Source organism: Hibiscus syriacus, unplaced genomic scaffold, assembly GCF_006381635.1.
Source record: "Hibiscus syriacus cultivar Baekdansim isolate YM2019G1 unplaced genomic scaffold, ASM638163v2 tig00110020_pilon, whole genome shotgun sequence".
NCBI classification, from domain to species: Eukaryota; Viridiplantae; Streptophyta; class Magnoliopsida; order Malvales; family Malvaceae; genus Hibiscus; species Hibiscus syriacus.
In genome coordinates this window covers 3,629,355-3,645,774 of record NW_024062568.1, presented here as the reverse complement: position 1 = coordinate 3,645,774, position 16,420 = coordinate 3,629,355, and the positions used below count along the sequence as shown (strand labels likewise).

The 16,420-nt window shown below is 31.7% G+C and overlaps 3 protein-coding genes across 3 annotated transcripts; 2 read left to right on the top strand and 1 right to left on the bottom strand.

Moving 5' to 3' along the window:
* The first annotated feature begins 260 nt into the window (after positions 1–260).
* Positions 261–2,466, top strand: LOC120213350. The gene is made up of 2 exons (XM_039211530.1): positions 261–933; positions 1,940–2,466. The coding sequence occupies exons 1-2, from the start codon at positions 527–529 to the stop codon at positions 2,184–2,186; spliced, it is 654 nt and encodes a 217-aa protein (XP_039067461.1). The 5' UTR covers positions 261–526; the 3' UTR covers positions 2,187–2,466.
* Positions 2,467–2,735: 269 nt separating this feature from the next.
* Positions 2,736–4,275, bottom strand: LOC120213349. The gene is made up of 2 exons (XM_039211529.1): positions 3,856–4,275; positions 2,736–3,762 (listed from the first exon to the last, which is right to left on the bottom strand). The coding sequence occupies exons 1-2, from the start codon at positions 4,159–4,161 to the stop codon at positions 2,758–2,760; spliced, it is 1,311 nt and encodes a 436-aa protein (XP_039067460.1). The 5' UTR covers positions 4,162–4,275; the 3' UTR covers positions 2,736–2,757.
* A 7,348-nt stretch (positions 4,276–11,623) lies between these two features.
* Positions 11,624–13,478, top strand: LOC120213347 (7-deoxyloganetic acid glucosyltransferase-like). Its single transcript, XM_039211528.1, has 2 exons — positions 11,624–12,202; positions 12,319–13,478. The coding sequence occupies exons 1-2, from the start codon at positions 11,710–11,712 to the stop codon at positions 13,281–13,283; spliced, it is 1,458 nt and encodes a 485-aa protein (XP_039067459.1). The 5' UTR covers positions 11,624–11,709; the 3' UTR covers positions 13,284–13,478.
* Positions 13,479–16,420: the final 2,942 nt, after the last annotated feature.

The following is a 16,420-nucleotide window of genomic DNA, read 5'->3' as shown; positions in this document are numbered from 1 at the left end:
GAACTTCTAATTTATCCAACTTTAAAAAAAATATTAAAGTACATCTTATTATGTTTTTTAAAAAATAACCTATACCAAGTTCTTGGAATTAAGTTAACCCCCCAAAAAAATGACCTCGACATTATAAATACACATATCAAGAAATAAAAATCAAATCCACGAAATAATAAATAAAACAAGGGCTTTTTATAAAATTTGACCATTTGTTTTTCTTACAATCCATGTATATTTGATATTTCTCCATGAAATCTTTTCTTTGTAATCTATGTTTCTCTTTCACATCTCTTGTACCGAACTGACAAACAGAGAGAGAAGAGAGACAGCAACACTTACCACTCTTTAAAGCAGTATTTACCAGAAAAAAAATCATGTAACTTTCATCTGACGTTTCATTGAATCAATGTCTGAGAGAGCCAATGTGTAGCTATAATTAAATTCAAGAGGGATTGTCGAACTTCTTGTCGGAAATTTGATGATTTTTTTGTGTTTTACAACAATTACATGAAGATTCAAAATCTGGGTCTTGATGAAAATGGAAGCTTTACCAAAACAACCCCAAGGAGTCGCCATTGATGTTGTTGATGAAGGAGGAGGAGAAGAACAACAAAGAAACCAAAAAGGTAATGAGGAACAAGACGATAGCCGATGTTCCTTGTCTTCAACTGAGATCATTAAAGAGAGGGAACCTTGTTCAATGTCGGGAACATCTTCTTCTTCTTCTTCCCCTGAAGTGGATCTTGAGTCTGGGGTGGTCGAACCCAAGCCATATTTGGTTAAAGAAACTGAGAGAGATTGCAGGATTTGCCATCTTACCTTGGACCCGACCAACCATGAATCCGGCGTCCCTATTGAGTTAGGTTGTTCTTGTAAGGATGATTTGGCTGCTGCTCATAAACACTGTGCTGAAGCCTGGTTCAAGATCAAAGGAAACAGGTAAAGTAAACCCAAATCCCTTATGAAATTTAACATTTTTGTCCGTTTTTTATAGGTTTCATCAAACATTATCCTCTGTGTTTTGCTTGAACCATAGTAATTTTGGGATTGGAATGTTGCTAGAAACCTTAGTGGATTCGACTTTTGTGTCTTTTTGGGTTGTTCTGTAAGAAAAATGGTGAGAGATTTTCATTGTTAATGCTATAAAACAAAGAATGATTATCTCTTGCTTTGTTAGATTAAAGCGAAAGATGCAAAAGATGAAACCACTACGATGTTTTACATGTAGTTTCATCTCTGGGAATCATTCTTTTCTTACTCGAATTCGGGTTCTAGTATCAGATTCGGGTCATTTTTGGAGAATCATACCCCATACTACATTGTACATGAATTGTGAATCAACATTAAGAATGTCATTGTCTTGATTTAGGGTCTAATTCAATCTATTCATATAAACATCCGGCATCAAATATCGAATTTTTTTGTCCGAAACATAAGTGTTTTAATATGTTGTCTTGTCAAGATAGAGGAACCAAAGAAAGTGGGTTTATCTTCAAAGGTGTAATAATCAGATTAAGAAAGGTTTTAGCTTGGATTATATGGCAATGCTTTGCACTTATGACAATGAAGAATTTGATCATTTGCTAGTTGTCACAATTGGATTTGCTTTTTCACAAAATATTTGTATCCGACACTCGTGTTTGATGCATATCCTGGATTTATTCTTCGAATACCGAGTCCGGGTGACATAGTGATTGTTTGTATTTTCTATTGTTTTAATGCTTAATGATGCTCTCAAAATCTCTCACTACTCTTGAGCATGTTGATTGCCTAAGCACCTTTGGCGTATGGCTTTATTTATAAGCTATATTGTCTCGACTTTTCATTTTTCTTAAAATATTCGTGTTTGATACATCCTAATTTGTGATAAGAAATCGAGTATTCTCGGGTAACCGAAAGTTATTCAATGGTATCCATGTTCCTACATGAGCAATCTGTATCTCAGGACTTGTGAGATTTGCGGATCAACCGCATGGAATGTTGTTGCTGCTGTAACCGATACTGACACGACCGAGCCATGGAACGAGGCAAACGATTCCACTGTGGCGGTGGCAGCAACAGTTCCCGCTACCATTCATGCTGCGGGAACCCGAAACTTCTGGCAAGGCCATCGGTTTCTAAATTTCCTGCTAGCATGTATGGTTTTTGCCTTTGTGATATCTTGGCTCTTCCACTTCAACGTACCGTCTTAAGAAAACCTATATCCCGAGCTCACGGAACTTGTTTCGTATACGATGATCAAGAAGGTGGTCCCCCCGGTGAGCCTTTCGATTTATGAATCATGTTCCATCTTCGCTTCCTCGCTACGGTTAAATCCGTAAGCATGGTGTTTATATTAGTATCATAGGACTTGAAACTATCTGTAATTTATATTTGCATATTGTAGTATATCTTTACTAGAATTCTTTTTTGCTATTGTTTTCCTTTGATTTGTTCTTGAATGTGATAAATCAAGTAGTATTGTGACTGGATTTATAAATATTAAGGTACAAGGATGGATTTTTCAAGTTAAACTAAGTACAGGGTCTAATTATACATTTTAATCTTGTGTTTGTGCATGAATTTGATATAGAATATGGATAAATATCTTATGGTCCATCCTGTTTTGATTCGAATTCAAAATAATCCAAATTCAAAATGCTTAGGCCAAAATAACCCTAAAATTACTAAAAATTAGGCCCTAAAAAGTATTAAAATTTCTTTTTAAGCCTCAAAATTTCTATAGAATTAATATTTACAAATTAATATTACATGGAATCAAATTCAAAACAAATCATCATAATCATCCGAGGAGGATTCATCGTCATCACATTCATCAACATCAATGGCAACAACTTTGGAACCATTAACCCTATTAGGTTGATCATTTCTAAGCTTGAATGGCAACCTTACATTGTTAGGCACGGTCTCGAACCCTTCCTCTTCTTTCTTTAGATCACCGGGAGGCAAAAAGCAATCCATCGACAACCCTCTGATGTTAAAATCGACTTCTTCGATCTTCCAAACCTCTTCCATCCTCGTCCTCGAATGACTCTCGGAGTTCTCCCTGAACCGAAACAATGTGACACGACTCTTGCCGGCGTGTGCGATGTTGACGCCATCTATGGTTCTATAATCTTGGATTGAAGACTCCATCGTTGTCTCCCAGAAGATGCCGTCGGATCCGGGGGATTTGATATGTAGTAGATGGGAGTCTTTGAGTTGGATTAAGAGGCCGGTTCTTTGGCTGAAGCAACCCCAAACCGTATGACGGATGATCTCTACATTGCTGCTGCTTCTCGCTCTTAGCGTTGATGGTTTGGCCTCAAGTTTTAGGATGAAACAGTCTTCATCGTCGATCGATTTTTCGCCGATGCAAATCGAATTTACGAACAAATTTGACGTTGATATCGGATCAAGACCCTGTAAGAAACGCCTGAGAGGCCTAGGGGGACCTCTAGATGCATGAGAAGGGTGCCATGGTGTCTGCCTCCAAGCCACTTTCCCATCACTCCCGGCACTGATTTTGCAGCCGGAAACCACCAGTTCCAGGCACCAAAGCTCCGGCCTTTTCTGCCACAAAACGAAACCACCCAACTCTCCGCCACCGCGCCTCAAGTTCCTCGCTTTAACAATCTTGTTATTCACACTGCCTTCTCCGGAACTGAACTCAGAAGCCGCCATTCGCACTTTCCCCATCGCATACATACTGTCAATGGCACCCAATGCCTTCTCCCCGCCCACAGCCGCAATGTATTGCTTCAGTATGTATTTCGCCATTGAAATCTCCTGTAATAAAAACAAAAGAAACCCAACATCATAAACAAAGAAAGATGATGATTCGATGATATTAAAGATCAAAACTTTGGGTGAATCTCTTACAATGGGGAGATCTTTGATGTTTTTGGTGATGGAATTGTTGTCGTTGTCATTATTTATAGGGAGAGGGATCAATGGCGCACCGACGACACCGAGCAAGAGCTGAATCTCGGTGTTCCTCCCACCGAAACCCGCCACCATGGAATGCTTTTGGTCGGGACTCTGTTTCATGTTCATCCATGATTTCATGTTCTGCCATGAACGGTGGTGAGTGGTCTTGTTTGAGACAAACATTTCCTCGGGGATTGGTACTTCAAGGACCGTGTCCAATCCATCTGGGATGTCGTGATTTGGACAGTGTTTCCTCATTAGATGAAAAGGGTTTTTGTTTTGGACACTGAAAGAGAGGAGAAGTGAAAGAAGAAAGTGTTGTGTAAAGAAGAGAGGACAGGGAATAAAAGAGAGAGAGAGAGAGAAGGAGATGAAAGGGGAGAGAGCTGGTGAGCAATGAACATCAACAACCGACCAATTGATCCCCTTGTAACGTGCTCCGCCTTTGTCTCAGTCGTGTTCGCACGCTTCTCTCTTTCCTCATCTCTTTCAAGCAAATATATACTTTGTCAAATCTTGCTTAATCACTAATCTAAATTTAAAATTAATTATAACTATAAATTCATTAAATTTGAAATGATCTGGGAAACTAATTTGTACTTGAAGTGGTAAAAACTCGAATTTATTTATATATGTAATAATCTTATTTGATTCTCAAATTTAAATATAAATAATATAGAATTAAAATGATTTGAATTTTTAATGAATTTTAAATGACAAAAACCTGAAACGATTCATATCTCTAATAATTTGGGCTTAGAATTGATTTAAAACGAAATAACTTAAAATTTTAATTGATTCAATCTAAATTTATCTGATTCTCCTTCAAAAAAAAAAAATTTATCTGATTCAAAATCAACTCAATCTACTAAATTGATAAGTCGACATTAGTCCTTTTTATTTGTTCTTAGGCTATTGATGTCTCAAAAAGTTCTATAAAAGGTTCAAAAATTATTCTTTGAAATATATTTTGATAATTTAGGATTAGTTGATGAAAATAAATGAGTTAAATCGATTGTTGACGGTTTATATTTTTTAATTTAAGCAAAAATCACAATCCGTATAAGAAATGATCGTTAGCATATTGTTCTCTATAAGAGAAAGGGGGTGAGAAAGGTGATGAGGTAGATAAGATAGCTTTAGGTCAAAGGTGAGAAAAATGGAAAAGAGAGAGTCTCTTATGAAATTCGTCTGATAGGCTTTTATGTTGATCCTTTGACGATTGGTTTCATATCTAGGGTCATCGTGTCTATTAATAAGCTGGTAAACTCAATTTATTATTAGCAAAGATTTATCAATTTTTGGATTGGAGGTTCAAAAAGTATTCTTTCAAACACACTTTGATACTCAAGTCAATAAAGTTGACAAAACACATCTTACGTAAATTGTTATTTATATTGTTACTGTAAGAATTCAAATTCGAAAAATTTAAACTCAAACTTCAATAACACAAATCCGAAATGACATGAACCCTAAATAATCTTAAAACCAACTTAAATTAAAATGACTCAAAAATTTAAACCCTTCATCGATTCAATCAAGATTCTTCAAACTTAATTGACAAATATTATTCATATTTTATTTGTTTAGTACGACTAGTGATATCTCAAACTGGTCGATAAGTGTTCGAAGTTTTATTTACAAAACATGTTTCGATGTATAAATCGGTATAATAGTAAAACCCATGTTATGTGAATCTATCGAATTAATTATTACTTAATTTAAATATTTTAATAATTTTTTTATCTAAACTAATCTACGATCTTTTCAATGTTTACTTAAAGACCGTTGTACTTAATTTATAAGAAACAAATGAAAACCTATTCCCAAGCTTTTCGACTTAGAGAAACAGGTAGAAAAATGTAGCTGACATTCACATCGGATTACATAAAAAATAGGGTTTTGATCCATTAATCTATTGCATTAATTAATTTATAAGTTCATGTGAACAAAAACAAAGAAGTTAATGGGAACATATGACAAACGAAGTAACTGAATCTAGAAAATTTTGAAATTTCATCGGAATTTAATTCATCAGACTTATTTCACGTTTGAATCATTGTAAAATTATTTCGTATTAGAATTATTTTAAATTGAATATAATCTCGTCCACCCATCACGCAACTAAAATCGAGTTTAGAGAATTTTTGTTTACCTGAAATTTGACCTAACTTTTAAGATAAAACTCATATCTAACCCAACATTAAATTAAATCAAAATTTATTAAATTCGAATCAAATACTCATCACTAGGTCAGAGGCGTTGTAGCCATTGACAACAGCAAATCAAAAGCAAAAGTAAAACTTAATTAATCGGATAAGAACAGTTTTTGATTTATTTCATAATATAAATAATTAACACCTTTAATCACCTCATTAGGAAAAGTAAAGTTTAATCATTGCGTTTAAGCCGCAGCATGCGACCGACATCTTGATTGATGGTTATACGACGACGGTGGTTTGGGGAACAATCCATCGCCTCTGCCGCCGTTGCGGTGCAAAATATTATCCAAATAAAATATTTTTTATTAAATTAATCTTAAATTCATATATATATTCTCGACACGTGTACTGCTAAGCATTATATTAGTTATTATTAATTATATTTTTTATTGGAGAAAATATGAATAGAGGCTCAAGAGAATGAACCTTATCTCCCTTCAAATCCAATCATGTAATGCACGTTCAATCAACTTATTCTATTTGATTTTTTAAATTTTTATATTTCGGATTTTATTTTGATTTCATGGTTGTAGGTTTGTTTTATTACAAGGATTCTTAATATTAAAAAAAAAACAGTTAAGTTTGAGGTAATAAGACATTCTTTGTCCTGGGTTGTTGCCTTGTTGGTAGTTAGCCACCCACATTGTTGATATTTTTGGATTATATTATAATTATTTTGGGATTTTATTCTTGTAAAAAGTAATTATTATTTATTTACTTTTATGTAGAAGAATTGTTGATCAATGACGATAATCGATTGAATTTTTTATTATCTAATTTTTATTTGAGGTAAGACGAATAAAATTTTCATCAATTCAATTATGGAATTTTGATTTTTCTAATATGTGTTCCATCAAATAATACATACATCTTTTTCAAATTTATATAAACAAATAAGAAAATGAATATATGTAATGATAATCTTTAATTTCCTCAATCTTTAAAGCACTTATGTCGAATGATTTTACCTTAGGAAGCAAGTGATGACCTAAACCTTCTTTTTAGGTTTTATAAACTAGGGTCAAATCATGATTATAGTCCCTTTACTATGTTCTAAATTTAAAATTTAGTCCTTATATTTTAATTCGACATCATTTGATTCTTTATTTTTGCTAGATTCATTCCAAGTTCGTTCGATGTTGTGGAGAATTTAGGTTTTTTGATGTGTGCTTCTCTTGTATTTCGTTGTTGACATAGTACAATTTCTTTCCTCTATGTGATTTTTTCTGATATATTTTTTCACGTAAAATTCATGTTTTTTATTATTTTCTGATTAATACTAATCAGTATCCGTAAAAATACTGAAATTAAAAAAAAAAGATAAAGTTGAAAAACATATTATTAAGAACAAAAAATCAATTCAATTTTAACTGAAATAGTTAAAAATATTAATTATTTATACTAACTAATATTATCATTCTAGTAGAATAATCAAATTATAATAAAAGTATATAAAAATTAGATCCCATATTTTTTTATAATCACTGATTTCTGATTTATTAATTGATTAATTAGATCTAGTACTGCAGAGGCAATGATGACCCTCTCAACCCAATTTGTTCTTCAAATCCCATATTTAAATATAATGAAAGAGAAAAAACCACCATAACCTAAAATTAATAAGCATAACCAATATTAACTAAATTGCAAAATAAATAAATAAAAATTCAATATATTTTTATAACCACGTGCCCTGCCTGTTTGTAGGGTCAAGGGCATAAAAGCACTCACAATCTAGCCAAAATCTTGAGAAATCAAGTCTTGAAAAAAATCTAATTATAAATTCATGTTGCAATATATTCTAATTTTGGGGAAATAATGAAATATTATGAAAATGCAACCCCTCGTGTAGGGTACAATAAAGCCAAAATTACATTATTTTGATTTTTATTAAAAAAGGAATTTCGGAATAATTAATAATGTTTGATGTGCTTTTATTGGGATTTGAATTAGAATTAATTTACACAAATCCTCAGCGATAATCACTGCATGTTCATAGCAATGATTGGTGTGTATTGACATCAATTTGACTATAATATCATAGGATCCTGTCAAATGGTAATTTCATACATATGATCATATAAAAAAATGAAAAATATAAGGTTTTATTAATATTATTTCACTATACATATCCATGTATAGGGTTAATAATTAAAAAAAAGATTTATGTTGGGTCGAGTTAACATTATGAAGTCAGGTCGAATCAGATTTAGGGTAAAAATCTTCGACCTGATCTAACTTAAGAATGATATATTGTATATTTAGGGATAATTGCAATAATATTTATTATATATATATATATTTTAACTAAATCTTTATTTTAGAGAATAAAAATGAGAATTTTATATATATGTGTGTTTGGTCGGTCAGGTGCGAGTTTTTACCTTAAAGATCGAGTCGAGTTCTAATCAAATGGAGCCTCTGTAAACTTGAATCAGGTGAATGACTAATGGAGGAGGTAAAAAAATGAGTTTAGAACATAATAAATAGTCAGGTGACCGTTTTGTAACTTTTAATAGTCAAGGGATTCAACAAAGCAATATTCTATTGTCGAGAGATGATTTTATGACTTTTAATAGTCTGAGTACTCAGCAAAACATTTTACTATAGTCGGATGACCATTTGTGTACTTTACATTTATATTAAACAAATCAATCAACAAATAAGATAAACCCCATGTGAACTTGAACTAAAACCAATCACCTGATCAGTCATTTTTGTCCCAGCTCTTCCACATGAATTAGGGATGAGTGACAAAAGAAGAAGAGGATTTGCAAAGAAAATTAACTTTTAATTTATTATTATTCAGAGAAACAACTACACTTCATTGATTTTGCCCACAAATCTCCGGTGTACTGAATGATGCTATATGGGAATTTTGCCCTGGGAATCTATTACTACTATATGTTCACATATATATATTGATTTTTGTGCTTGGATTCTTTATTTTTATTTTGAAGTATTTTTATCCAACACTCACGGTTGGGGTGTGTATAAAGAATGACGGAATAAAAAGGGTAAGTTACGCATTAGTACATAAATCATCAGTTTTAATTCGTTTTAGTACCTATACTTTTAATTTTTTTAAAATCATGCCTAAAATTTATTTTATGTTTCATTTTAATATCTCGTCGTAAAAACTTAACGCGTTTAGTACCTAAACTATCAATTTTGATCCGATTTAGCACCTAAATTTTCAATTTTTTTCAAAACTTAAGTATGATTTAGGTATTAAATGTGTTTTGATACCTAGACTTTCATTATTTTTAAAACTTAACAGTTGGATACTAAAATGAAACAAAAATTAAGCTTTAGGTATGGTTTTGAAAAAAATTTAAAAACTTAAATACTAAAACGGATCAAAACCGATAGCTTAAGTAATATATGTATAATTTACCCTAGAAAAAATTATATGCGAACGATAAGTATCAAAGGCATGTAATCCCAACTTTTCCTAATTTCTCACTAGCATAGATGGATCAAAGGAGAATAGGTGAGGATAATCGTCTCTCTAAACATTTTAAATTTTATATATTTTAGATATATTTTTATATTTCTATTGAAAGTTTATTTTCATCTAGTGTAATTTTATGAGTATATATACCTTTAAAATTTTACAAATTCTTCGTGACATTAAGCCCATCTTTTCCACTTAATGCTTCATCCATAAGCTGCCAGCCCAATCTTACATTATACCACCTGACACAACTCAACCCGCCTATTTTGGAAAAGGATAAATTCTAAATTTCAACACTCAACGTTTTCCTTATTCTTATTTTAGTCATTATAATTTTATTAATTTTCGATTTACTCATTGAATTTTTAATTTGATCCTATTTTGGTCACTCTAACATTAAATATTGAACAATGTTATGACTAGATATTTTTATTTTTAAAATAAAGGAAGAATTTCAAAATTATTTTTGTTTTTGTGAAAAAAATCATAATTTTGGATTTTTTTTTAATTTCTCAATGACGGAGCATTTTCTTCCAAATTCCAACTGTGTGAAGTTGGATAAAGAGAAAACGAGTTGTATATAATGAATTAATGCTAATCGGATGGAAAAAATTGTAGATCAAAGTGGTTTAGGTCTTCATGAGTTCTAGGTTTTGGGTTGAGTTTCACTAGTTTTAAAGTGAATTGGGAAAATCTAAATTGATTGAGTTGGAGGAGATGATGAGATAAGTTTGTCGTTGTCTTGAGTGGTTGAAGAATATGCTAGAGAATGGACATTTCAATATTGGCATGACATAAGGATGAAATTATAAAACTTTCATCTTTAAAGGAAGAAGATAAAATAGAAAAAAGGGAAAATGGCATTGATGACAAGTGGATGTTGTGTCACCAAAAAAAAAGTCATGGCCTTTATGTCACTTGTTCACTTCTAATTTAACGCTCTTGTGACCAACATATAAGTAAATCGAAAGTTTAATGAATAATTTATTTTTTTAAAATTTTAGTGATTAAAATAAGAATAAGACAAATTTTGAATGATGATATTTATAATCTATATATTTAGAAAAGTTAAAAAAAACAATTAGGTTGGATTTGCAACACAGTTATATAAAATATTTCCGTTTGCTTTGATCAATTAGGGGAGAAAAAAGGCCAGTTGTCGGCCGCCGAGAATGAAAGTCAAAGATTCCATATTAAATTTTTTTTCACATTTTATAAAAAATATAATTGAATTATGAAAATTATTTTTTTTATATTTGTTCTTTAATGTAATATATCAATTATGTAAAACTAATTGTATGCAAATAGTTTTTAAAATTTATAATAAAAAAATATCTTCATCTTAACTGAATAAATATTTTGATCTCTATTATTATTTTTAATAATTTAATCTATAATATTTTATTTTTACGAAAAATGACTCATAGTTGAATGAAAATAAATAAATAATTAATGATTAATGTTTGTCATTGATGTGATAAATTCGTATCCAAATTGTTACCTTCCGTTACAAAAGATGTTCTTTATCTACCTCTACCACTACCTCCAAAAGAAAAGGAGTTGTCTCGTAGAAAGTGAGGAGAATTCAGGAGGTTGAGGAGTTTTATCACTCACTACTGAGGAAGGAATCAAAAAGAGAATTTAAATAGATCTAATGAATAATTGTTTTAAATTTTATATTTTTTTCTTATAAGGATGATGTGTTTGCAGAGTGTGTGCATTATCAATCACTAAAAAATATTTTAAAATACTACATTGTAATCATCTCAAATTATTCGAAGAAAGATATTATTAAATACAACCATGTTATAACATCATTAAAAAGATAAAGGAGGAGTGATAAAAACTAATCTCTAAAATTAAATGATTAAATTAATTCTTTCAAAATTTTTGTGATAAAAATAAGAGTGAAATGAAAGTTGGTGATAAAATTTGTAGTTTACCCTCAAATAATAACTAAATTAATTACAAGCAACTTTATTTGACTAAATTCTAAATGCACAAAAAATTCTAAATTTTGGGATTTGATTTGATGCAGCCTAGGAGAAATCGTCGACTATTAAGTTGCTGCAAAAACCCTGATGCTCGAGCACTTCAAACTCCTTGAAGTAAAAATCCTGATATTAGATGGATAAGGATCGATGTCCACATGTTCTCTTCTTTCCCGTACCATCACAAGGCCATGTGAACCCCATGATTAAGCTTGCTGAACTGCTAGCTCTCACCGGCTTCAGAATCACCTTTCTCAACTCCCACCACAACCATGAACGCCTCCTCAAGTTCACCAACATGACTGCCCACTTTGCCAGATATCCGGGGTTCGAGCTCAGGGCCATAACCGATGGTCTCCCTCTTGATCATCCCAGGTCAGGGGCTTGGTTCCTGAAGATGTATGAAGAGGCCACAGAAATGAAAATCAAGCAGAGTTTGAGAGATATGCTGGTGAACATGAGCACTCCGGTGGATTACATGATCGTAGACGGATTTCTCGGCTTTGCTCTTGATGTTGCAAGGGAGCTTGGAATCCCCATCGTTTATTTCCGAACCAGCAGTCCTTGTAGTTTCTGGGCTTATTATTTTATCCCTGATATGATCCAAGCTGGGGAACTTCCTATCAAAGGTGAACATTTTAGTACTTGTTCGAATCATTTTAAGTTCGAGTCATATTAAGTCCGAGTCCGGATCATTTTAGTTTGTGGTCTAAACTATTTAGGTTTTCAATGGCAATTGTTAAAGGAAGTGAAGACATGGACCGGTTCATAACAACGGTACCAGGCATGGAAACTTATCTTCGATGTCGAGATCTTCCTAGTTTGTGCCGAGCAACCGACAAGGAAGATGCATATATGAAACTCATCGTCAAACATACACGAAAGAGCCCTCAAGCCGATGCCTTGATACTAAACACCGCCGAGGAGCTCGACGGGGCTATACTATCCCAGATACGCACCAAATGCCCTAATGTCTACGCCATCGGGCCCATCAATGCTCAGTTAAATAACAGACTCAACGCAAAACATGGAGAATCACACGATCACTTTTCAAATACCCTTTGGGAAGAAGATAGAAGCTGCATTTCTTGGCTTGATAAGCAACGGAATCGATCTGTTGTCTACGTAAGTTTTGGTAGCATTATGAGCATGAAAAGAGAAGAACTTATAGAGATTTGGTATGGACTCGTTAACAGTAAATCCAAGTTCTTGTTCGTTGTAAGGCCAAATTCCGTGATTGGAAAAGATGGTGAAGGGGAGGATGTTGTAAAGGAGCTTTTCGACAAGACTAAGGATCAAGGCTATATTGTCGATTGGGCACCGCAGGAGGCAGTATTGAACCATGCAGCAGTCGGCGGGTTCTTAACACATAGCGGGTGGAACTCAACTTTGGAGAGCATCATCGCCGGGGTGCCAATGATTTGTTGGCCGTACTTTTCTGATCAACAATTGAATAGTAGGGTTGTGAGTGAGGTGTGGGAAATTGGGTTGGATATGAAGGATGTTTGCAATCGGAAGATGGTGGAGGAGATGGTGAACGATGTGATGGTGGATCGAAAGGAGAAGTTTGCGAAATCGGCAGCTGAAATGGCTAAGCTTATCAATGAATCTGTTAATGTTGGTGGGTCTTCCTATAGTAATTTGGACCGTCTAATTGAAGACATTAGAGGGATGAGCTCGAAAACTCGGCCAAAAACGATAGTTTTATAAGGAAGAACAGAATTTTACATATGTGGCAAGCAAGTTCCGACATGCGTCAAATTGAAGTAACATAGTTCAAAGAAATAAGAATTACACGACGTGCAAAGATAATTAGCTTTTTATTTAGTATTGTTCAAAGAAACAACTACGCAATGGGGAGTTTTTAAACTTAAACCAGTGTGAAAAGTTCAAAAGAATAAACAATAGCTTCATGAGAATTTTGAAACTAACACAAGAACCAACAGGGTGAATCATACCTCTGCACTTGTTAACCAACAGGGCGACCAGAAATGCTGCAGCGTTTTGGAATGGTCACTGCAATTTCTACAAAGCAATTCAGCAGGGATGCTTTCGATCGAGAACTTGAACTTGAACGAAGACGGTACTTGTCAATAACTTGAACTCAAACGAAGAAGGTAATCTTCCTCAATTCAATTCAATTATGGAATTTTGATTTTTCTAATATGTGTTCCATCAAATAATACATACATCTTTTTCAAATTTATATAAACAAATAAGAAAATTGATATATGTAATGATATCTTTAATTTCCTCAATCTTTAAAGCACTTATGTCGAATGATTTTACCTTAGGAAGCAAGTGACGACCTAAAACTTCTTTTTAGGTTTTTAAACTAGGGTCAAATCATGATTATAGTCACTTTGCTATGTCGAAATTTAGAATATAGTCCTTATATTTTAATTCGACATCATTTGATTCTTTATTTTTGCTAGATTCATTCCAAGTTCGTTCGATGTTGTGGAGAATTTAGGTTTTTTGATGTGTGCTTCTCTTGTATTTTGTTGTTGACATAGTACAATTTCTTTCCTCTATGTGATTTTTTCTGATATATTTTTTCACGTAAAATTCATGTTTTTTTATTATTTTCTGATTAATACTAATCAGTATCCGTAAAAATACTGAAATTAAAAAAAAGATAAAGTTGAAAAATATATTATTAAGAACAAAAAATCAATTCAACTTTAACTGAAATAGTTAAAAATATTAATTATTTAGACTAACTAATATTATCATTCTAGTAGAATAATCAAATTATAATAAAAGTATATAAAAATTAGATCCTATATTTTTTTTATAATCACTAATTTTTGATTTATTAATTAATTAATCCATATTGAGTATTGAGTACTGTAGGGGCAATGACGACCCTCTCAATTTAATTTGAACTTTAAATCCCATATTTGAATATAATGAAAGAGAAAAAACCACCATAACCTAAAATTAATAAGAATAACCAATATTAACTAAATTGCAAAATAAATAAATAAAAATTCAATATATTTTTATTACCACGTGCCCTGCCTGTTTGTAGGGTCAAGGGCATAAAATCACTCACAATCTAGCCAAAATCTTGAGAAATCAAGTCTTGAAAAAAATCTAATTATAAATTCATGTTGCAATAATATATTATAATTTTGGGGAAATAATGAAATATTATAAAAATGCAACCCCTCGTGTAGGGTACAATAAAGCCAAAATTACATTATTTTGATTTTTATTGGGATTTGATTTAGAATTAATTTACACAAATCCTCAGCGATAATCACGGCATGTTCATAGCAATGATTGGTGTGTATTGACATTAATTTGACTATAATATCATAGGATCGTGTCAAATGGTAATTTCATACATATGATCAAATGGTAATTTCATACATATGATCAAATGGTAATTTCATACATATGATCATATAAAAAAGGAAAAAATATTAGGTTTTATTATTATTATTTTTGTTCTATACCTATCCATGTCTAGGGTTAATATATTTAAAAAAAATAAGATTTATGTTGGGTCGAGTTTTTTTAATTATAAAGTCAAGTTGGATCATATATAGGGTAAAAATATTCGACCTGATCTAACTTGAGAATGATCTCATATATATTTAGGGACAATTACAATAATACTTATTTTATATAATTAAATAGTTATTTATCGAATAAAATGCTAATTTTATATATATGTGTGTTTGGTTAGTCAGGTGCGAGTTTTTACCTTAAAGATCGAGTCGAGTTCTAATCTAGTGGAACCTCTCTAAACTTTAATCAGGCCAGTGATTAATGGAGGAGGCACCCAAAAAAAAGACGAGTTTAGAACATAATAAATAATCAGGTGACCGTTTTGTAATTTTTAATAGTCAAGGTACTTAACAAAGCAATATCCTATTGTCTAGAGATGATTTTGTAACTTTTAATAGTCGGAGTACTCAACAAAATTTTACTATAATCGGATGATTATTTGTGTACTTTACCGTTATATTAAACAAATCAATCAACAAACAAGATAAAACCCTATCTAAATTTGAACTAAAACCAAACACCTGATCAGTCATTTTTGTCCCAACTCTTCAAAAAAAAAGGGGGGAAATATTAGGTTTTATTCTTATTTTTATACTATACATATCCATGTATAGGGTTAATATATTTAAAAAATAATATTTATGTTGGGTCGAGTTTTTTTTTAATTATAAAGTCAGGTCGGATCAGATTTAGAGTAAAAATCTTGGACTTGACCTAACTTGAGAATGATCTCTTATATATTTAGGGACAATTATAGTAATACTTATTTTATATATTTTTTAATTAAATCTTTATTTTATCGAATAAAAATGAGAATTTTTTATATATGTGTGTTTGGTCGGTCAGGTGCGAGTTTTTACCGTAAAGATTGAGTCGAGTTTTAATATAATGGAACCTCTCTAAACTTGAATCGGGCCAGTAACTAATAGTGGAGGTACAATATTTGGGTCAGATTGGATTGATCAAAAATCTAATTCAATCTAATTCGTATTCATGTCCATTTTTATCGAATATCCATGTATAATAGTGCATCTCGGTCTAACAGGATGAGGAGTTAAGTTTCTTAGACAACATATAAAATTAAAATTATATTATTGTGAATGAAGCGAATTAAATTAAAAGAATCATCCCCATAATTGATTTCTATTGAATCTATACATTATATCTACAATATCCAAATCTAAATTAATACATAAATGAATTAAACATTAATGATTATAAAAAATATTATATATTAAAAGTTTAACAAAATGATCATTATTATTGAGGAAATTATAATTATGAGTATTGCGTGAAATATATATAGGATCCTGTTACACAATATAAAA

Coding starts and splice junctions, on each gene's coding strand:
- LOC120213350 (XM_039211530.1), top strand. CDS start 527: ATGAAAATGGAAGCTTTACCAAAACAACCCCAAGGAGTCGCCATTGAT. Junction 934..1,939: donor TTCAAGATCAAAGGAAACAG/GTAAAGTAAACC, acceptor TCTGTATCTCAG/GACTTGTGAGATTTGCGGAT.
- LOC120213349 (XM_039211529.1), bottom strand. CDS start 4,161: ATGAGGAAACACTGTCCAAATCACGACATCCCAGATGGATTGGACACG. Junction 3,763..3,855: donor ACATCAAAGATCTCCCCATT/GTAAGAGATTCA, acceptor TTTTTATTACAG/GAGATTTCAATGGCGAAATA.
- LOC120213347 (XM_039211528.1), top strand. CDS start 11,710: ATGGATAAGGATCGATGTCCACATGTTCTCTTCTTTCCCGTACCATCA. Junction 12,203..12,318: donor TGGGGAACTTCCTATCAAAG/GTGAACATTTTA, acceptor CAATTGTTAAAG/GAAGTGAAGACATGGACCGG.